A 19,447-nucleotide genomic window follows, 5' to 3' on the forward strand; every position below is an offset into this window, starting at 1 on the left:
ATCCTCGCCAACATGTGCTGTCACTTGAGGTTTTGATCTTAGCCATTCTGATTGGTGTATGGTGGAATCTCAGGATTGTTGTTATTTGCATTTATCTGATCACTAAGGACTTTGAACAATTCTTTAGGTCCTTCTTAGCCATTTGAGATTCTTCTGTTTAGTTCTATACCCCAGTTTTTGATTGGGTTGTTTGGGTTTTTGGTGGTTAGCTTTTGAGTTCTTTATATATTTTAGATATTAGCCCTCTATCAGATGTGGGGTTAGTGAAGATTTTTTTTTCCAATCTGTAGGTTGCTGATTTGTCCTATTGACTCTATTCTTTGTCAAGGCCAGTCTTTTTTTTTTTTTTTTTTTTTTTTTTTTTTTTTTTGGGGGGGGGGGGGGTTTGAGACAGGGTTTCTCTGTATAGCCCTGGCTGTCCTGGAACTCACTCTGTAGACCAGGCTGTCCTCGAACTCAGAAATCCACCTGCAAGGCAAGTCTTATAAGAACAACATTTAATTGGGGCTGACTTACAGGTTCAAAGGTTCAGTCCATTATCGTCAAAGCAGTAACATGGCAGCATCCAGGCAGGCATGGTGCAGAAGGAGCTTAGAGTTCTACATCTTCAAGTTGCTAGCAGAATACTGACTTCCAGGGCAGCTAGGATGAGGGTCTTAAAGCCCACGCCCACAGTGACACATCTACTCCAATAAGGCCACACCTCCTAATAGTGCCACTCCCTGGGCCAAGCATATACAAACCATCCCAACTTCCAAGAAGAGTCACCACGTGTGAGGAAGAGAAAGAAGGAAAGAGACAGAGTGGCTTTAGCTCTGAGCTGAGAGGAGAGCTCTTTCTGAGGTCTCCTCTACCAGCTCCTTGTCTCGTTTAGTTGCCTTCTGCTCTGAAGTCCTAGCTGTTCTACTTCTCAGCAGCCACCACTTGAAGAATTTGCGCATGAATGTTCTGCAGATTTGGCTTGGTAATTACTAATAACCTGTGCTTTTCATAAAGTAGTCTTATTTCTCCATACGTTTTTATTTTGTGTATGTATATACATACACATGACAAAGGGCATATGGAGGTTAGACAGCATTAACATAGTTGGTTCTCTTCTTCCACAAAATGAGTCCTGAGAATAGAACTCTGATTATTGACCATTTTTAGCCTGCTGAGCCACCTTACCTGCCATATCCATAAATTTTAAGTGGTAATTTTGCAAGGTATGTTGATCTTGGTGATAGTTATTTAATTTCAGAGCTTGAAATGTATCATTTTGTGGTTTCCTAGCTTTTGGGATAAATGATGGTGAAAGATCTGCTATTCTGGTGTTTCTGTGTATACAAATTGCTGATTTTCCCTTAAAATTTTAGTATTGTTGCTTAGCTTTTTGTATTTTTTTATGGTATGTCATGATTCTAGTTTGCCATGTCTGTTCACAATTCTGAATGTTTCTTACATTTAGATGCCTTTTTCTTTCTCTGGATGTTGGTACTTCTTATACAAGTTTCAGCGAGTAAATTGCAAAGGCTTTTACATCTCAGCTCCTTAGACCCCATGAGTTAAGATTGACTTTTTTGAATGTATTCCATATTTCTTGGATAATTTGGTCATGTTCATTAGGTTTTTCCTCATATGTGCCTGCAAGTATTGCAGCTATGCCCTTGTCCTCCATTACTGAGGTTCAGTCTTCTGTTTAGACAAAATGAGCAATAAATGAAATTGAAGGTATTGTAGTGTCAGTCAGTGTTTCTGAGTAGTAAAGTCCCACTTGTACTTACCTTAGTTCTGTCTCTCAAGCTGCTGCAGTGAATTCTCACAAATCCCTCCAATTTGTGTAGCTTCTTGCTGCTCCAGCTAGGGTAGGGAATGTTAACAGTCTGCTCATTTGCTGGGCATGGTGTTGGTGCGTGTTTTTAATCCCAGTGCAGAGGCACATGGATCTGAGTTCAGGGCCATCATGGTCTGTAGAGTGAGTTCTGGGGCAGCCAGAGCTACACAGAGAAACCCTGTCTCAAAAAGAAACAAACAAAATAAGAATCCCCTCAGCTTCAGACTCTGCTCTGTGCTGCTTTGAGCTTGTTAAACCTATCAAGGTATTCTGCATTTCTACCATGCTCTTCACAGGGTTCTTTGCCCAGTTAGTCTCCCAGCTATAGACTCCTGTACCCCATTTCTGGTTCTGAGATCAGTGTCTTAATTTAAGTTTCTGGTTCTAGTGCCTAAAAGTCCTCGTGCACACTTCCCTGAAAACACTTGTTGGCTTTGAAGGCAAAAAAAAAAAAAAAAAAAAAAAAAAAAAAAAAAAACCTCTCTCTCCCTTTCTCCCTCTCCCTCCTCTTTCTCTCTGTTGCCTGCATGTTGCCCATGTTCCTATTAAGTAACCCTAATTAAATCCATGGGCTTACCAAGTAGACTTAGGTGAAATATCTATATATCTCTCTCTTTCTCCCTCCCTCCCTCACCCCCCCCCTCCTGCAGGAGGAGGGTCTCCTATATTCCAAACTCCTTATAGCCAAGGATTGTCATGAACCTCCTGTTCCTGTCTTTGCCTCTTGAGTGTTGCTGTTACAGGCTTGTGCTGTTGTGCCATTTGTTGAGTGTGGGGGATCCAGTGCAGAGCTTCATGTATGCTTAGGCACACACTTCACCATCTGAGCCCTGTGGGCTCTTCTGTTCACTTGGCTTCATCTGAACTGCTGCTCTCACAGCCACTGCTGCTGATCCTTTTTCCTGCCTCCCTCCGTGTCCCTGTTTCATTGCCCAACACCCTCACCACCCCAATAGTTCAGATTTTGTCATTGTTTTTTTAATTATTGTGTTATGTACATATTTTGCCTACATGTATATCTGTGCATAATGTCCCTGTGGCAGCCAGAAGAGGGTGTCAGGTTCACTGGAACTGGAGTTACTGATGCTTGTGAACCACCATGTGGGTGCTGAGAATCAAACCCAAGTCCTCTGGAAGAGCAGCCAATACTCTTAACCACTAAACCCCCATTTTTTCTTTGTTTTAATGAGTATGTTCATGTGGATAACATAAACATGTTTATAGTATTAGTACATAATTTTATTTTTACATTTTAATTAAAATCTAATTATATCACTCCTCATATCTCTCACCCTAACGTCTTCCTACATCCCCTTCAAAGTGATAGCTTTTTTCTTTATTACTATTACCTGTGTTTGTGATTATTAGTAGAGAGTGCACACTCCACAAAACTACAACTTGCTGAGTCCATTTGTTGTGAATGTGTGTGTATACACATATATATGCATATATATGATTTCAGGGATGACTTCTTTGTATTGGATAACCATTTAAGAGGCTCATTCCTGAGAAAGGTTAATTTCCCCTCTCTTGGCAGCCTTTAGTTGCCTATAGTTTTTTGTCTAGGCATAGAAGAACCCCATGAAATTTCTTTCTGCATTAGCATATCCAGTGGTTTGTCATTGTCCAGGTCTTGTGTATGCAGCCATTTCTAAGAAAAACAGACTTACAACAAGCTTCCTGCTATTCTGGTTCTTATCTTTTTCCTCCATTGTCCAATAGGTTTTCTGAGCCATGGATGCAAAAGCTGTGCTTCAGGTGTCTCTACTGGGGCTGGGTTCCCCACAATCTGTTGTCTTTACATTATATCCAGTGTTAGTTTTCTGTAATGGTCTCTGTTGTACAGAGGTGGTTCTTTGCATGAGGTGTGATAGCCATACTTATTTGTGAACATAAGGATAAGATTGGGAATGTAGTTAAGGAATCATGCTGGTCTAGCAAAGGGGTGGTAGTAAATTATCTTCTAAGATCTATGACTTCACTAAGAGTTGATTAGAGTTCTAGGACCAGCATGATTTTCCTCCTGCTGAAGGGGCCTCACATTCATTGAGACAGATGTCAGTTATACCAGCATGTGAGTAACACTGTTGTCGAGTTCTTTGCTGTTTGTGGTGTAGGGCATCTTTTGTATGTCATTAGTGACATCTTCTGTTTTTCTCTAGAATCTCTTAGCTGCGCTCATTCCTCTCTTCAACTCCAAGTGTTACTTCCACCATACTGTTTAGTATTTCTTTGTTGGATATTAATAATCATGGAGTATTTTTTCTTCTTCAACTGTAGCAGATAGTTTTTTAGGGTATGGTCGACAGTTGCAGTCTTTTAGAACTTGAGCCTATTGTGGCTTTCAGAGTTTCTATTGAGAACAGCTATTATTCTTATGAGGTTTTTCTTATGTGTATCCTGTGTTTTGTTGTGTAGCACTGAGCATTTTTTATTCATTCTGTATATTTAACATTTTAACTATGATATGCCTTTAGAGACTTGTTTTTCTAGTCTTGTCTAGTTGGGTTTCTGTGTATGTATTTGTATATAGATATGTCTTTGTTTAGTTTGGGAGTTTTATTCTATGATCTTGTTAAAGATATGGTCTGTGCCATTGTCCTGGCATTCTACTCCCTCATTTATCCCTATAATTCAAAGATTTGGCCTTCTGATGGTGTTTTCCAACATGTTCCTTTCCAATTTTTTTTTTTTTTAAGTTTTCATATTCTTTGGTCATGGTAGTCTAGAGTCTCTGCTTTATCTTCACATGCTTATGGTCCATCTTCTAACTGGAATGTGGAATTTGTCAATTCTAGCCTCATTTCAGCTTGTGTTTATTTCAGTTTTTATTTCTTTATTGAATTGAGTTTCCAAATCCTAAATAATCTTCATCATTTCATTTAACAGTGTATTTGTATTTTCTTGGACCACAATTTTTTTTTTGTTATCTTCTCTGAGTTTAATGAAGTCTTTCTTGTTAAGTCTGAACTCCTCTAAGTTTCTTGAATTCTTTGATAAAGTTTGTGATTTTCTTTCTCTTAAATTCCATGTCCTGGAATTTAAACATTTATGATGTCTTTATGACTTGACTTGAACATGTAGACTTCTTTCTTTGGTTGTATGCCTGGTGTGAGAATCTGCTAAACCTTAGATTGGCCCAATGCAACTGCTGCATGACCAGAGCTAGGCAGAGTAAAGCACCCTTCCTAGCATAGACCCCCTTTCAAAGGCTGCAGGAGAGCCAAATCTAAGTGACAATGGAAGCACAGACATGAAAGGTCTTACATTGCTACACTCACAGGCCTACCTCTAAAGCCATGGTTCAAGAGCCATCTTTGCCTGGTCCCATTAAATACCCCACCATCTTAGAGCAGTTTCCACAAAACAAAACCATACTGGTAGGTAAAAGCAGAGGAAAGAAAAGTGTGACTTGAAGACTTTAGATGTCCCTGGATAAATAGTTTTCTGTTTGTCATATCCCCTTAGGACAATTTATAGATGTTAAATTACTTATTATCTTACAATTTTTCCCAGTTGAAAAGTTGTTGTGCTAGGAAAAGGATACGCCAAATTCCTCACTCTTTCCTAAAATCCTGACCTCGTTTGAAGACTTTTAAAGAAACTCACTATCTTTTTGAGGCAAACTTTGTATATTTTTGTGTGGGGTATGTGTGTATACACACACACACACACATATATATACATAAATTAATATTTAAAGCAGATAAATATACATGCTCACACATGCACCCTTACTAGCATACCCCCCCCACCTTTGAAAGAACTGGAAGAGTGTAAAGCAAAACTGTAATTGACACTTACAGTGCTGACATGAAAGTCACTGCTGCTCTCTGTGTTTGCAGTCATTCGTATCTTGAAAAATTCCTCACTGAGCAGATGATGGAAAGGAGGGAGGATGTATGGCTTCCACTCATCTCGTATAGAAATTCATTAGTCACTGGGGGTGAAGACGACAGAATGTCTGTGAACAGTGGAAGTAGCAGCAGTAAGACTTCCTCAGTGAGGAGTAAGAAAGGAAGACCCCCACTACACAGAAAGCGAGTAGAAGGTAAGTCCTCCAGTATGCCTGGCTTACAGAGATAAAAGCAGCAAGTGATTTATTGAAACAAGATGATGTGGAACATGATGTCATTATATATTTGCTACCAACTGAAAAGGACATTGGTTGGATATACAGAGTGAGGCAGAAAAGAAACTTAATGAAACAGAATACAGAAGAAACAAAAAAAAAAAATGAAGCAGCTATACAGACCTATAAAGATCTCTATGTCACCCTAACACATTAAATTTTAAAAATAAGAGAGTCAGTATTATATTAAAATACTCTTTAAAATATGCAAGGTAAAGTTTAGAAAACAAAAAATAAAACACAATTCATCTTAAGCTGAGTGTGGTGGTATATGCTTACAGTCCCAGCACTTGAGACTCAGATACGGAGTTCAGGGCCATTCTGAGCTACTTAACACATTTGAGGCCAGCCTGAGCTACATGAGTTAGTTTCCTCTCCCCTCTCACCTACCCCAGTATATCTTACTAGTAGAGGATTATTGGTAATCTTAGAGTAAGCCTCTGCCACAAATTATACACTCTAAATTACCTTTACAATTCTGTCATTGGTTAAGTAATTTATCTTTATGCCACAAGACAGTGGCGGCCAAATCTGATTATAATATAGCTTCCTAGACACTAGGGAATAGGAACTTAATTAATATGAAAATCTGATCAACATTTAAAAGAAAAAAAAAAAGACTAAACTTGCACTGTTGGAGTGTTTCTCCGGAACTTACCAAGGGCTGCTTCAGAGTAAACATGCTTGTTTCTTACATAGCCTCTGCCTCCCCCTGTGCTCCTCCTAATGAGTTCTCACAACTTCCTCCTCAGAACTGCACCCCTGCTGCCTAAAGAAAAGTAACTCACCAGAGGTTTGCTGAACTCCATGGCACACTTAATTATAATCTAAAACCAATGTGCCTTTCCTTATTGGAGAAGATACTGACTGTTCACAGAAAGCAAAATCAGTTTCCTATTTGAAACTCAGTTTTCTCATTGTTAGCCATGTGACATCTGAACATGAAAGTTTAACCCTCTCTGAGTTTTAATAACTACTAAAGTAAAAGATGATGAGAGTATATAGTGTATCCATGTATACTAAGTGAGGTACTCCTAATAGAACACAGTACACACATGTCACCAAGCACAGTATTTGGCCTATAAGTAGCATCCAGTAAACATTAGCTGCTATTTTTAGGATGTTCCCAAAATCCCATGTAATACTTTAGTGCTAGTCAGACTAAACATTGTTAATGTTAAAGTTTAACCAAGTCTCAACATGCTTTGAGATGTCCTTTCATAGTTCAGCTTTGATACTTTCAGTCTCATTCATATGTGTATACACACACACACGCACCTCTGTGGGTGCTCCATGTCTACAACATGTTTTTCCCTTTCACATGTTTCTCAACTATAATCTTACTAGCCAACATGTACTAAATTCTTTACCACATGTTTTTGATGCATTTTATTTTGGTTTGGTTTGGGCTTTTGGATGTTGTTGTTTAATTTGTAATGACTTATTTTTGTGTTCATTAGTGTTTTACGTGTGTGTGTGTGTGTGTGTGTGTGTGTGTGTGTATGTTTATGTTTGCAGATATTAGACCCCCCCCCCCTTAAAATTGGAGTTAAAAACAGTTGTGAGCTGTCTGCCATGTGGGTGCTGGAAATGGAACCCATGCCCTCTGGAACACAATGCTCCCAACCACTGAGCCATCTCTCCAGCCCCTGTTTTTCATGTATTTTATCATTTGTAAATGTGATATTAATCAGTTTAGTTCCACACTGTTACGCAGATTTGACAAAGGAAAAAGTAAGCCTTACAGAATTTAAATTATCATATATAATTCACTAATAAACTGTCAAAACTAGTGTTTTTAAGACTATAGGATATATATATGGACTAGGTAACCACTTGGGTGACTGTTAAATTATAAAGCTATGGGTTTATTTGAAATTATCAGGTTGTGCAGCTAAAGTCCTTCAATGGCAGTTTTACTTGTTGGAGTTAAAGATGAAGGTTACTCATTTTAAGAACTGTTTTCACTGAAGAATCTTTAAAAGATTAGCAGTTGGATTCAGGGAGAGCAAGCTTCTGAGGTCATTAAGTCTTCACTGAGGATCTCCACAAGCACTGGGCTAAAGGCAGCAGCTAAGAATAAATAAATAAAAAGAGCTTGGTGCAACTGAGGAGACAGGACAGGCACAGGCAGTTAGAGTTCAGCTTGCTCAGTTCTCTCCAGAGTGATTTGATATAGAAGCAGCCACATTTGGAGAGGACATGAAATAGAGAGTTAACATGCTCTTTACCAGCTTAAGAAACTACGTAATACCAGTCTTTGACCATAAAAACATTGTGTGCTAGAGAACAAAAGCTTAGTGTGAGTGGGTGATTAAACATGTATTTGTTAAGATATTCAGAAGTGACTATCAGTAGAATGACCTTAACCAAACAGTAAATCAATATTTTTAGGAACAAAAGAGCCGGTCCAGAGTGTGCACATGTATCTATTTTATATTCTTATAAAAACCTAAGAAACACTGGGAGATAGAAGTGTTTTGGTAAATGAACCTAGAAGACACATCTTGTGAGACAGACTCAAGAGCAAGAGAAAAAAAACAAGGGGATTCATATACTTTTGATTAAAGTATTTCTGAATCATTTTAAATCTCATTAGAATAGTTTTATAGGTAAAACTGATACATTATGCATTATTTTGTCAGGATGGCTTAAGCAAATAATGTTTGCCTGCTCCAGTCTTTACAAAGCAGCCTCAGAAGGCGGGAAAACACGACACATCACCTGCTAGTGCAGGATAAGATATAATTAAGTTCTAGGTAAATAGAAATGATTGCCATCTCCTTAAAGAGAATGTAATCAAAAACTGGATAAAACAACCAGGCTCCCCAGGGGGACTTTATGGCATGGAAACTCTGAGCTTCTCTGTCTCCACACATACGACCTGCCCCCGCCCCCTAAAAAAAAAAAAAAAAAAAAAAAAAAAGGCAGCTTCTCTTGTGATGAGTCTCCACTTGTATTAGTAGAATTTGCTGATTTCTCTGTCAAAGCCAGCCAGTCGTCTTAAGATCTGCCATCTGGAGCACCTTGTAGGCTCAGGCAGTAGATTGGAAAGCAAAGGAAGGTTGCTGAGGACTCTGGCTAACCTTACTCTTCACCTTCTAGGGTACATAAATCCTCACAGATAAAGGAGACAGGAGGCAGTGTGATATTTGATAGCTATGATGAGGTAATAACTTCATTTAGTCCCTATAGTTTAGGAGGCTAAGTACTAATATCCTCATTTTAGGTATAAGAAAACTGAACTTTATAAGAAGTCATTAATATAATACAGAGCCAAACAAGGGAGTTAGGGAACTGGGTTGCTCTAGCCAGGCACTGGGCACAGTTCATGCCTGTAATTCCAGCATGTTGGAGACTAAGACAGAAAGAAAGATCAGGAATTCAAGGCCAGCTTAAGCTACATGCTGAGACCGGTTTCAAAAAAAAAAAAACAAAAAACAAAAACTAAAGCCCAGCACTTGCAAAGTAGATACAGGAAGATCAGGGGTTCAAGGACCTTCTTTCATGGTGAATTTGAGACCAGCCTGGGCTATATGAGACTATTTAAAAAACAAAATAGTAAAAATGAAATAAATAAACTAGGTAGTCTAACTGTAGAATTGTGCTTTTTAAATCTGTCATAACTTCCACCAAAGTTTGCTCCATCTTTGATAGTTTGAGACTTTAACTGAAATTTTGCAGATGAAAGTCTGGATAACACATGGCTAAATAGGACTGACACGATGATTCAAACTCCTGGACCCTTGCCAACCCCACAGCTCACCTCCACTGTTCTTAGAGAGAACAGCCGTCCCATGGGAGAGCAGATTCAGGAACCTGAGTCTGAGCATGGTTCTGAGCCTGACTTTTTACACAAGTAAGTACTAAAAGTTTTATTTTCTTGGCATAAAACCTCAAAGTTAAACTAAGAAAAACTGAGCACATTGTTGGTGAGGTCTTGCAAAAATGAAGCCACAGATGGAGAGTAAATATTATATTAAAAGTCTGCAAACAATACTGTGGACATTTTTTCCTCAAAAATTCAGACTTTTCTTGATCTAGTGGGACAAGCTTCATATTTAAATAGCCTCAATTTTCTTATCTTTCAAAACTCATTGGTCATTTCTCCACCTATAGAGAATGTAGGAATGTGTTAGAATAAAATGAATTTTAAACCTAGGAGGGCTTTGGAAAGAAACTTAGAAAAATATCAGTTAGTGTTAATACTAAATGACATGTTGTGAGTATATGCTAGGAATGATACCATCTCCTTGTCCAGTTCCATATATTACTACTGAAAGTATCTTTTTTGCCCTTAATTCTTTAATAATTATATTTTTCTTAAAGGAACAAGGTCACAGACCTTTAAATAAACAGTAGCATATTTTGCATATTTATTGAGTTTCTTCTCAGGGACTTGGAAAAAAACAGTGCATTCTATCTCCTTGACAAGAGCCTGTGAGAGTTTTGCTAGGCTGTCTGTAATGGAGCCTCAAATAGATTGTACCACCTTTATTATCCATTTAATGATTTTCACTTTAAGCTAGGCATGGTAGCATGTACCTGTAGTTCCAGTACTTGGGAGGTAGAGTAAGGAGCTCAAAGCTAACCTGAGCTATACAGCGAGTTTGAAACCAGCTTGGGCTACATGAGACTTTGCTTCAAAAGAAAAACAAAACCTAACTTTTTGTTATTTTTTAAAAGTTCTCTGAGTTCCTAACATGTATTTCTGTATATATGTGGGATAATGACATGAGTTTCACTGATGGATAAAATTCCTACCTAAGCAAATTAATATGTTGAAAGTAGAAGCAATTTTAAAAGTATTTCAGACCCTGAGTAAAGCTATAAGACAGTTTTTACACCAAAGAATCTTTTAAACCGGAGAAGATAAACTATGTCAAACGATGAGTCTCGGTTTCTCAGTGCTGATAGGCATCAAGAGTTTCCCCTGTGTGCAGCCTCCTGTCCTCCTTCAGTTAGCTCTGCTTCCTGCTCCTCACGGTCCTGACTACCATGTATCAGACCCATTGGCCATGGACTGTCCCCTCCCAAAAGATACAAAAACAGCTTCTTAGAATTTCATGTGACAGATTTTTATCTATGGAACCACTAAATTTTATCACCTATGAAATGGAAGGAGAGGGATATATGTGCTGTTTCCCATGTTCCTTTAAATATAGTATACAGGTGAAGACTTGATTTCATAGCACTAAGAAACTGTGTTATAAGGACTTGTGAGTTATACCTTTTTTTTTTTTTTTTTAATACAGAAGCCAGCATCATATGTTCTTTGGGGCCTTGCTGCCCAGCTATGTACACAGTGCATGGCAGCTTGAATCAGAAGTCTGGGAATGCTCTTATTTGACAGAGATTAGGGGCATAAAGCTAATACATAGTGAAAGGATTAATAGCACCTAGCCTGTTTCTTATGCAGTCTTAGTGATATTTGTTACTATTATTAACTTTGTTACTCCTTTACATGAAGATTTAGCTAGCCAACCATGGTTTCAATAGCATGAGGCTAATTCTGTGTATACATTATCTGTTGCACAAAATAAATAATAGTATTCTCTCAGTCCCCAGATGCAGATCTCTTGGTTAGGCCAGCCGAAGTTAGAAGACTTGAATCGGAAGGACAGAACAGGAATGAACTACATGAAAGTGAGAGCTGGAGTAAGGCATGCTGTGTAAGTGTCCAGTTGAGTATCAGAAGCACAGAGCAGCTGCATGGTGCTGGTCACTTGGATGTCTCTGCTTCTTAGTAAATGAGTTCTGCATATGTTCGTCAGCACAGAATGACTGCAGAGGACGCGGGCTCTTGAAGCTCCCTGCATTCATATCCTAGTGCTGCCGCTCTCCAGCATCCTAGACACGGCCACGTTCTAAACACCTGTCTCTTGGGTTCCCTATTTGTAAAAGTCAGATATGATTGAGCAAAATTTGGAGGGAACTGACACATAGCTAAATATTTCACTGTTTATATATAAATATTTTCTTATTAAAATGAATTCTACTTCTTTAAAGTTGAAGTAAAAATTTGAGTGAACGCCTTTTGTTGGGTGTAATCCTAAATTTGAGTTCAGTGTAACTTGTATAGTCTATAGGTCATAATTAGAAAGTGTGCTAAGAAAGACCTAGGACTCCAAGCTGGGCAAGTCTCAACAGCTTTCTGAACACCTTTTTTACAGTCGGGGTCTAATGGAGGAAGATGCTGAGCCCATCTTTGAAGATGTGATGATGTCATCACGGAGCCAGCTAGAAGACATGAATGAAGAATTTGAAGACACCATGGTTATTGATTTGGTAAGGAATTTACTGGGTGGTTTATTTGTTTTTCTTTTATAGTATATAAGGGGATTGGAGTTTAAAATTATATTCTTGCTGTAGAGAGGCCTAGGCGAGGAGTGGTGGCCATCATTAGACATCAGGATGAACTTACTAGGTGGTGTTTTTAAGCTGTCATATTTTGAATCCTAGGAAAAAGAAGCTGATTTTGTATTCTTTCAGAAATACTCACCCCTGATCTTTTGCGCAGCTTGTGTATTTGGCATCTTATATTCTAAGTTGGAACCTGAAGTGTATACTGTGTTCCAGCATGTGACTGTCAGATGGAGAATGTGGACCTTGTATATTCAGTTAACAAAGAATATCTTTGAGATAAGATGAATATAGACTAGCTAAAGATGATCCAAATCAACTTTTTTTTATATAAATAACAGTGCATGGGGCTGTGTTTTTACAGTTTTAGTGCATAGCCCAGCATGTTGGTACACACCTGTAACACCTAGGAAGGGATGGGAGTTTGAGACAAGTTCAAGACTAGCCTGAACAATATACTGAGATTCTGTCTCACAATATAAACTGTTGGAACTGTGGTCAGTGGTACATGTATAGCATGCTCAAGGTCCCCAAATTTAATCTTTAATATAAAAAAGAAGTAAAAAAATAAAATTGTACTTGGTAATACTTAACACTAAAATGTAGTTATAGCTGAAATGACATGAAGGAAAAACAGCTAATAGACTCAGTGAACTAAGACTGACTGGATATTTGACAGTTGTTAGCACTAGCTGACTGGTAGATAGTGCTCATTACACTGCTTTCCCAGTGCTGGCTACAGCTGCCATAGCAAATACCAGTTTGAGTGGCTTGAATTGTCAAAAGTCAAAGGAAACAGCTGATTTTGAGGACTCCTTGGCTTGTCGATGGCTGGTTTCTTCCAGTGTGTTTATAGCTGGTAAAATGGATCATCAGGTAAAAGTGCTTGCTGTTGAGCTTGATCTCCAAGACTCACATGGTAGGGGAGAGAAAGGACTCCCCCACTGTCTTCCATGGCCTTGCCTAAGAAGTTACCCTTCTAAGGAACACCAGTCATTTGAATCCATTTTATTGAAAGTTTTCACTACTTTAAACCCTTTTAGAAGACCTATATTCAAATAGACCCCCGTTCAGAAATGCTAGGAGTAAGCACTTCAACATGCAAATCAAAGATGGCATAATGCAACATGGATTATTCTATTAATAATATACGTTGAGAACCTTTCATAGTACTTTGCTGCCCTGCTTCTGCCCCAAAAGCATTCCATCTACCTACTTTGGTAAATTCACTGATATTCAACATGTAATTCATCATTTTTGTAATAACTTGATATCTTCAAAGAGAAGGTATTTTCTGTATTTTAAGTCCAAAATGGCTAAGCCGTTAGGCAGTCTTGCTTACCTTCCAGAGGACTGTGTTCAATTCCCATAACCCACATCAGATGATTCATAGCTGCCCGTGAGTCTAGCACTAGGGGGCCCAACCGGCACTCTCTTGTAGTTTCCTCAGGTGCATACCACATGCAGGCACAACATTTCAAAAGTAAGCCAGGAGCAGTGGCACATGCCTTTAATCCCAGCACTCCATAGGCAGAGGTAGAAAGGTCTCTTCGAATATGAAGCCAACTTGGTCTACAACAGCAAATTTCAGGCCCGCCAAAGCTACATAGTAAGACCCTGGCACATAAAAGAACAAAACAAAAAAAGCATACTAATTGAAACTTTTTGTCTTTTGATAATTCAAATACTACTGCATTTTTTAAATCTGTACTTTATATACAAGCCAGATTCTCATTCTCCTTTTAAATTAACTCTTAAATGTTTCTATGTGTTTATGTACAGTTCATCTCACAGTTACAATAATTAAATGATTCTCTTTTCAGCCCCCATCAAGAAATCGGCGAGAGAGAGCTGAGCTAAGGCCAGACTTCTTTGACTCTGCAGCTATCATAGAAGATGATTCAGTAAATATCAAATCATTACTGCCTTTCATTTATAGTTTCTTGGCCCTGGGGATATATAAAATAATTGTACTTTTCATTTTTTTTCTAGGGATTTGGAATGCCTATGTTCTGAAGTCTGAAGAAAATTTACAAATCTGGAACTCTATTATTTAGAGCTAGAGGCCTATATACTGTGATAGCTTGTATGGGGGAAGAAACACTTTTGATGTGATCGGATTTGTTTTGTAATCAAATGATTAAAGGTTGGTCCCTTTTGCAGTGACAGAGCAGCATGTCAGTCACCCATGGAAATGTTGGTGAATGTCACCTCGGAAAGACTGACCAAAAAAATCATTTGTACTCTAATGTTGGACTTATCTCAGTACAGATGTGTGTGTGTTTTTTCTGAAAGGAGGAAGATATTTTAAATTTTTAAAACAGCTGTCAAAATAAACACTGTTATACACCTGTTTTATGAAAATTCAGCATTGAGTAAAAAAAATATTTTTAACTTTATTTTCCTGTTGTACAATTTAAAAACCGTTTTAACATTTTGCCTTTTTATGTTTTAAAAGCTAACCATTTTTATTAAACTATGAGTAAGCAGCTCGTTCTAATCGCCGAAGAGTGTTTTTGGAGCTCGCTGGGTTTTGTTGACCTTGTAAAGCAGACATTGAAGGAACAGAGCATGGACAAGCTAAAATAGAGTTCTAACATCGTGCATCTCTGCCAAAAACTACATGCCCTCTGTGGATGGACGTGAATCCCCAGATTTTATATACTCTTGAATAAAAAGGTTTATTTTTATTTATAAGTGGGCATAAAATAAGTGCCCCTGCAGCCATTTTTCCAACAGACGCTGTACACCGTTCATTTTCTATAGAATAGTGAGATTCAAATACAGTGCATTTTCTATTGGTCTTTGTTCTGTGCATTTTTAGCAACTTCTACCAGCAAATAAAGTATTCTCAGTAAAACAAAAATGGTTCTCAAGTTATCGGTCTCACTGTTATTAACACTTGTTTCATGCCCTGCCAAAGTCATGTTACACAGACTTCCGTTTTCTTAGAATCATGAAATTTTTCTTTGCCATTCAGACATAATTTTAAGATGTGTAACGTAACTGTCTTCTTTCCATGCACTCAGTATCCCCTCAACCCGCTAATTTTGTGAAATTGTTTATCAATCATAGATGTATGTGCTGCATAGAAGTCTGTGCTTAGAGGGAAGCATTCTAAGCTTACCCTGAAATACAGCTACATTTCAGTGTTAAGTGTGCATATTAAGAAAAATTCTTTTGGAGAAAGAAATTCTGGATCCTCGGGACAGTCTTCAGTGGCTTAGAGTTACAATCAACTTACTTTTATGACTTGCTATTGTTTTAAAAGTCCATGTAGCTTTTTCCTGATTTTAGTTTAGGCTTCCAAATTTCCAAACCAGTCTGTCCACAGCTGATTCTGGGCTGGTTTTTAAAATAGCTACAACAGAATTGAGAGGCTTTCCCTTTTTACCAAAAATGAAGAACATTTTTTAAAAGTATATGAACTCTATGATTATCTTTTGTGTGGGAAATTAAACATGATTTTATTCATCCTTTTAGTAGACAAGATTTTTCTCAACATTTGTACAGTTCAGAGATTAAAAAAAAAAAAAAGAAAAAAATCTTGGTCACCAAAAATGTTTTACCTACTAACTCAGCAAGTCCTAGGCTCCAGTTAAGACATCTGGGGCCTCGCTCTCTTCTAGAAATGTGGGCTTCACTGGAACTCAAGGGGCAGGAATGAATGAATGGACAGTACACCTCAGCCCTGCCTCACTATAGTTCTTGGCCAGGGACCCAGCTTTGAGGAGCCCTGGAATAAGCACAGATAATCCTTTGCCTGACAGTCTCCTGTGAACAACACATGCTGATTTAAGGGTTACAACAGACTACCATGCAACAACAAAGGCGGCTTAATCTCTACTCCAGTGGGTTTCCAAGTTCAGTTTGAAGTCAATCAAATTTTTGTATTTTCAGTGTCTCCTTGATTGGTTTTGCTAGTAATTCTGTAAATTGTACATTTGCAATATAATGGGTTTTTTTTTCCTTTTTGTACAATTTGAAACTGATGCTTCACCTTTCCTTTAATAAACTATTCAAAATCAGCCTTGTGGTGGTCATCTTGTCGCTGCTCTTGGCCAAGGATTATAGACAGTTTTCTTTCTGCTGCCCTTGAGAGTTTGTTCCTTCAGATCATTTGTTAAATGATAGTAGTTTTGGTGGGTTTTATTTGTTTTGTTTGAGACAAGGTCTCATTTTTCAACAGGCTGGACTCAAACTCACAGAGCCACCTCCTCTGCTTCCCAAGTGTTGGAAGTAAATGCATTTACTACTGTTCCTGACTGTAATGTTTTATGTTTAAGGGGGAAAAAATTAAGAATTGCTCACAAGTTTTCTTTAATTCCTCAGATTTCCCTTTAATGATGAGGCCAGGACCTCTTAAAAGCGGTTTTGGATTAGGCCTTTCAGAACAGCCTTTACCCCCACCCCCACCCAAGATAATGTGTTCATAGCAGTAGCCTTTTGGCAATTTCCAAGATTCTACATTTCAGCAGACATGAAGGTTTGTTTTACTATTATTGCAATGCCTTACTGAAGCAAAGTCACAGTCCACCCTGTTTATGGCTTGACCATATCCTTTGTCATTAACTAGCCCAATTGCCAATGCAGAAAACATAAAGACATGGGAAACAGGTAAATTAACAGGGCAACCAAGAAATGGATCTACATTTAAACATGTTTTTCTCTACATGTAGTTGTTCATTTGTTTTTTTTTTCAAGACGGGGTTTCTCTGTCTAGATCCACATATAATTTTCATTTGGGACAAGCTTGTAAATCTGAGCTGTGACCTGAATACTTTGTCACTCTGTTCTGGCACCCAGGTAAGAGTCCCATCATTGAGGGAACAGTATATGTTGTGCCAGACTCATCACTAAAGCTGGGTCTAAAACTGAAGATCCATGAAATGCAAGAGAGCAGAGATGAAAAGCATAGAAAATATTCAGTGAAACTACAGCAAAAAATTTCCTGGATCTACAGAGTGAATCTTGAAATACAAGCAGCATTAACTCCAAGTAATCAGTATTGCAGAAGATTATGTTCCACAACATAAATTAAAATGCCATAACTACAGAACAAAGAGACGCTATTAAAACCAGCCCAAAAAAAGGAAAATGCATATTTACTTGTAAAGGCAAACCCATCACATTAGACTGTAACAGAAATCCTAAAAACCAAGAAAGCATGAACTAATTGTTTTTCAAAACTTGAAAGTAGTTGCCAATCAAGATTTCTATATTCAGTTTTTGACTCTTAAGATTGATGAAGAAGGGTTGGAGAGATGGCTCAGCAGTTAAGAGCACTGACTGGTCTTCCAGAGGTCCTGAGTTCAATGCTGAGCAAGCACATGGTGGCTCACAACCATCTGCAATGGGACCCAATGCCCTCTTCTGGTGTGTCTGAAGACAGCTACAGTGTACTCACATACATAATTTTTTTTAAAAAGACTGATGAAAAAATGAAGATATTTCAAACAAACACAAACTAAAGCCAATTCATGAACAATGTAGAAAAACCATAAATCTTACACAGGAGGTGGGAAACAGCAAGAATAAATTTCACAGAGGACTGATGAACAAAGGCGAACTAAAGAATTGTGTCTAGGGGGTTGAAGACATGGTTCAGCAGTGAAGACTGCATGCTGCTGTTGGCAGAGGACCAGCTTTTTCTAGCACCCATGTTTGGTGGCCCACAACCAACTCTAATTCTGAGTCTAGGAAATCCAACCCATTCTTCCAGCTTCTATAAGCACTTTCACTTGTGCACGCAGGCACACTTTAACCCTCATGCAAACTTAAACACCAGCAGCAAAACCCTAATCTGAAGAAGAAAGAAACAAAGATTCCAGCCATTGAAGAAATGAGCAACAAAATTAGAGAAATATACAAACTCTTAATAACTTTGAATAGAAATTTTCTTAGCTCCGTATCTTGGTTAGCTTCCAGTCATTTGGGAAGAAACCCTATTGAGAATATGGTTCCATAAGGTTTGTAAATAAGGGTATGCTCATCGTTAGTTGATGATGTTGAAGGGTCCAGTTCATTGTGGATAGTACCATCTCTGGGCAGGTAGTTCTGAGTGATATAAGAAAGCAGGCTGAGCAAGCCAAGGGAAATAAGCCAGTAAGCACCTCCATGGCATCCTACAGAGATAGACTTACAAACTATAAGGTAAAATAAACCTTTTCCTTCTCAAGCTTCTTTTGGTCATAGTGGCTTATCACACCTCTTGAAATTCTAACTGAGACACACAAAAAAAGGTGGGCAGAATTTAAAAGTAAGATATACCAGCAGGTTCTCTACAAAAATTGGCATACCTTCCCAGCAAAGACACACAGACTGAAAGAATAGAAGTCAATGTCAAGCAAATGGAAATTGAAAACATACTGGAGTAGTTACATTTTTATCTGATAAAATAAGACTTTAAGTCAAAACTAGAAAAAATAAAGATAATGAAAATTATACTAACATTTATCAAGATCAAATAATTGGAATATATACTCGATAATTGTTTATGTACCCATTTTCATTGATACTGCTCAACAAAGGAATGGCTATTAATGGGTGACATCGGTACTTCAGGTTAATGATTAAGTAGATCTAAGAAAAACCAGAGTTAAATTGGATCTTAAGGGACTTAACATACCTACATGTAGCAGGATATCTTCCCACTACATTTGTATAAAGCTCACAGATTGAGCTGTATGAGAGGTAGGTGGAGTGAGGAGGGAAGAAGACAGGAAGAGGGGGAGCTAGAGGAAAGAGGTAGTAGCCATGGAGAACTGTGGATGGATCAAGAGCAGTCCTGGGTAACAATTTATATCTAAGGTTAGGTATTGGGTAACAACTCTAATTGTGTGGGCATCTTGTTAATTGAGCATTCCCAAATATAAATATTGGATAACCTTTAAGCTCTAAGATTCTCATTTCTGCCGTGTACCACGAGGATGGTGGGTATTGTCTGGGGTTCGGTCAAGCTTTGTGGATACTGTGTAGTGGATAGGCAGCACCAGCCGCCATAATAGCATCTCATGGATGCCAGAGCCAGTGTTTCTAGATAGCTAGAGTCGTGGGAAAATGGCGGCTGTCTGGGAACAGCCTGGACTGAACCACGATTTTTAAATATTGCAGCAACATCTACATAATATCTCACACAC

At 38.2% G+C, this 19,447-nt stretch overlaps 1 protein-coding gene across 4 annotated transcripts in view; it reads left to right on the top strand.

Annotated features, from left to right (window-relative positions):
* Nucleotides 1-16,336, top strand: part of Stag1 (STAG1 cohesin complex component) — a 328,230-nt gene extending 311,894 nt beyond the window's left edge. The window contains exons 29-34 of one of the 4 annotated variants that reach the window (XM_034483824.2): nucleotides 5,659-5,864; nucleotides 9,630-9,804; nucleotides 11,507-11,617; nucleotides 12,119-12,233; nucleotides 14,132-14,212; nucleotides 14,301-16,336. In XM_034483824.2, coding sequence (XP_034339715.1) covers nucleotides 5,659-5,864; nucleotides 9,630-9,804; nucleotides 11,507-11,617; nucleotides 12,119-12,233; nucleotides 14,132-14,212; nucleotides 14,301-14,324 — 712 coding nt within the window. In that variant the 3' untranslated portion in view covers nucleotides 14,325-16,336. The remainder of the gene's footprint in view (nucleotides 1-5,658; nucleotides 5,865-9,629; nucleotides 9,805-11,506; nucleotides 11,618-12,118; nucleotides 12,234-14,131; nucleotides 14,213-14,300) is intronic. The other 3 variants (XM_076917690.1, XM_076917692.1, XM_076917691.1) reach the window with 3 other exon arrangements.
* Nucleotides 16,337-19,447: the final 3,111 nt, after the last annotated feature.

This window comes from Arvicanthis niloticus, chromosome 21, assembly GCF_011762505.2.
Source record: "Arvicanthis niloticus isolate mArvNil1 chromosome 21, mArvNil1.pat.X, whole genome shotgun sequence".
NCBI classification, from domain to species: Eukaryota; Metazoa; Chordata; class Mammalia; order Rodentia; family Muridae; genus Arvicanthis; species Arvicanthis niloticus.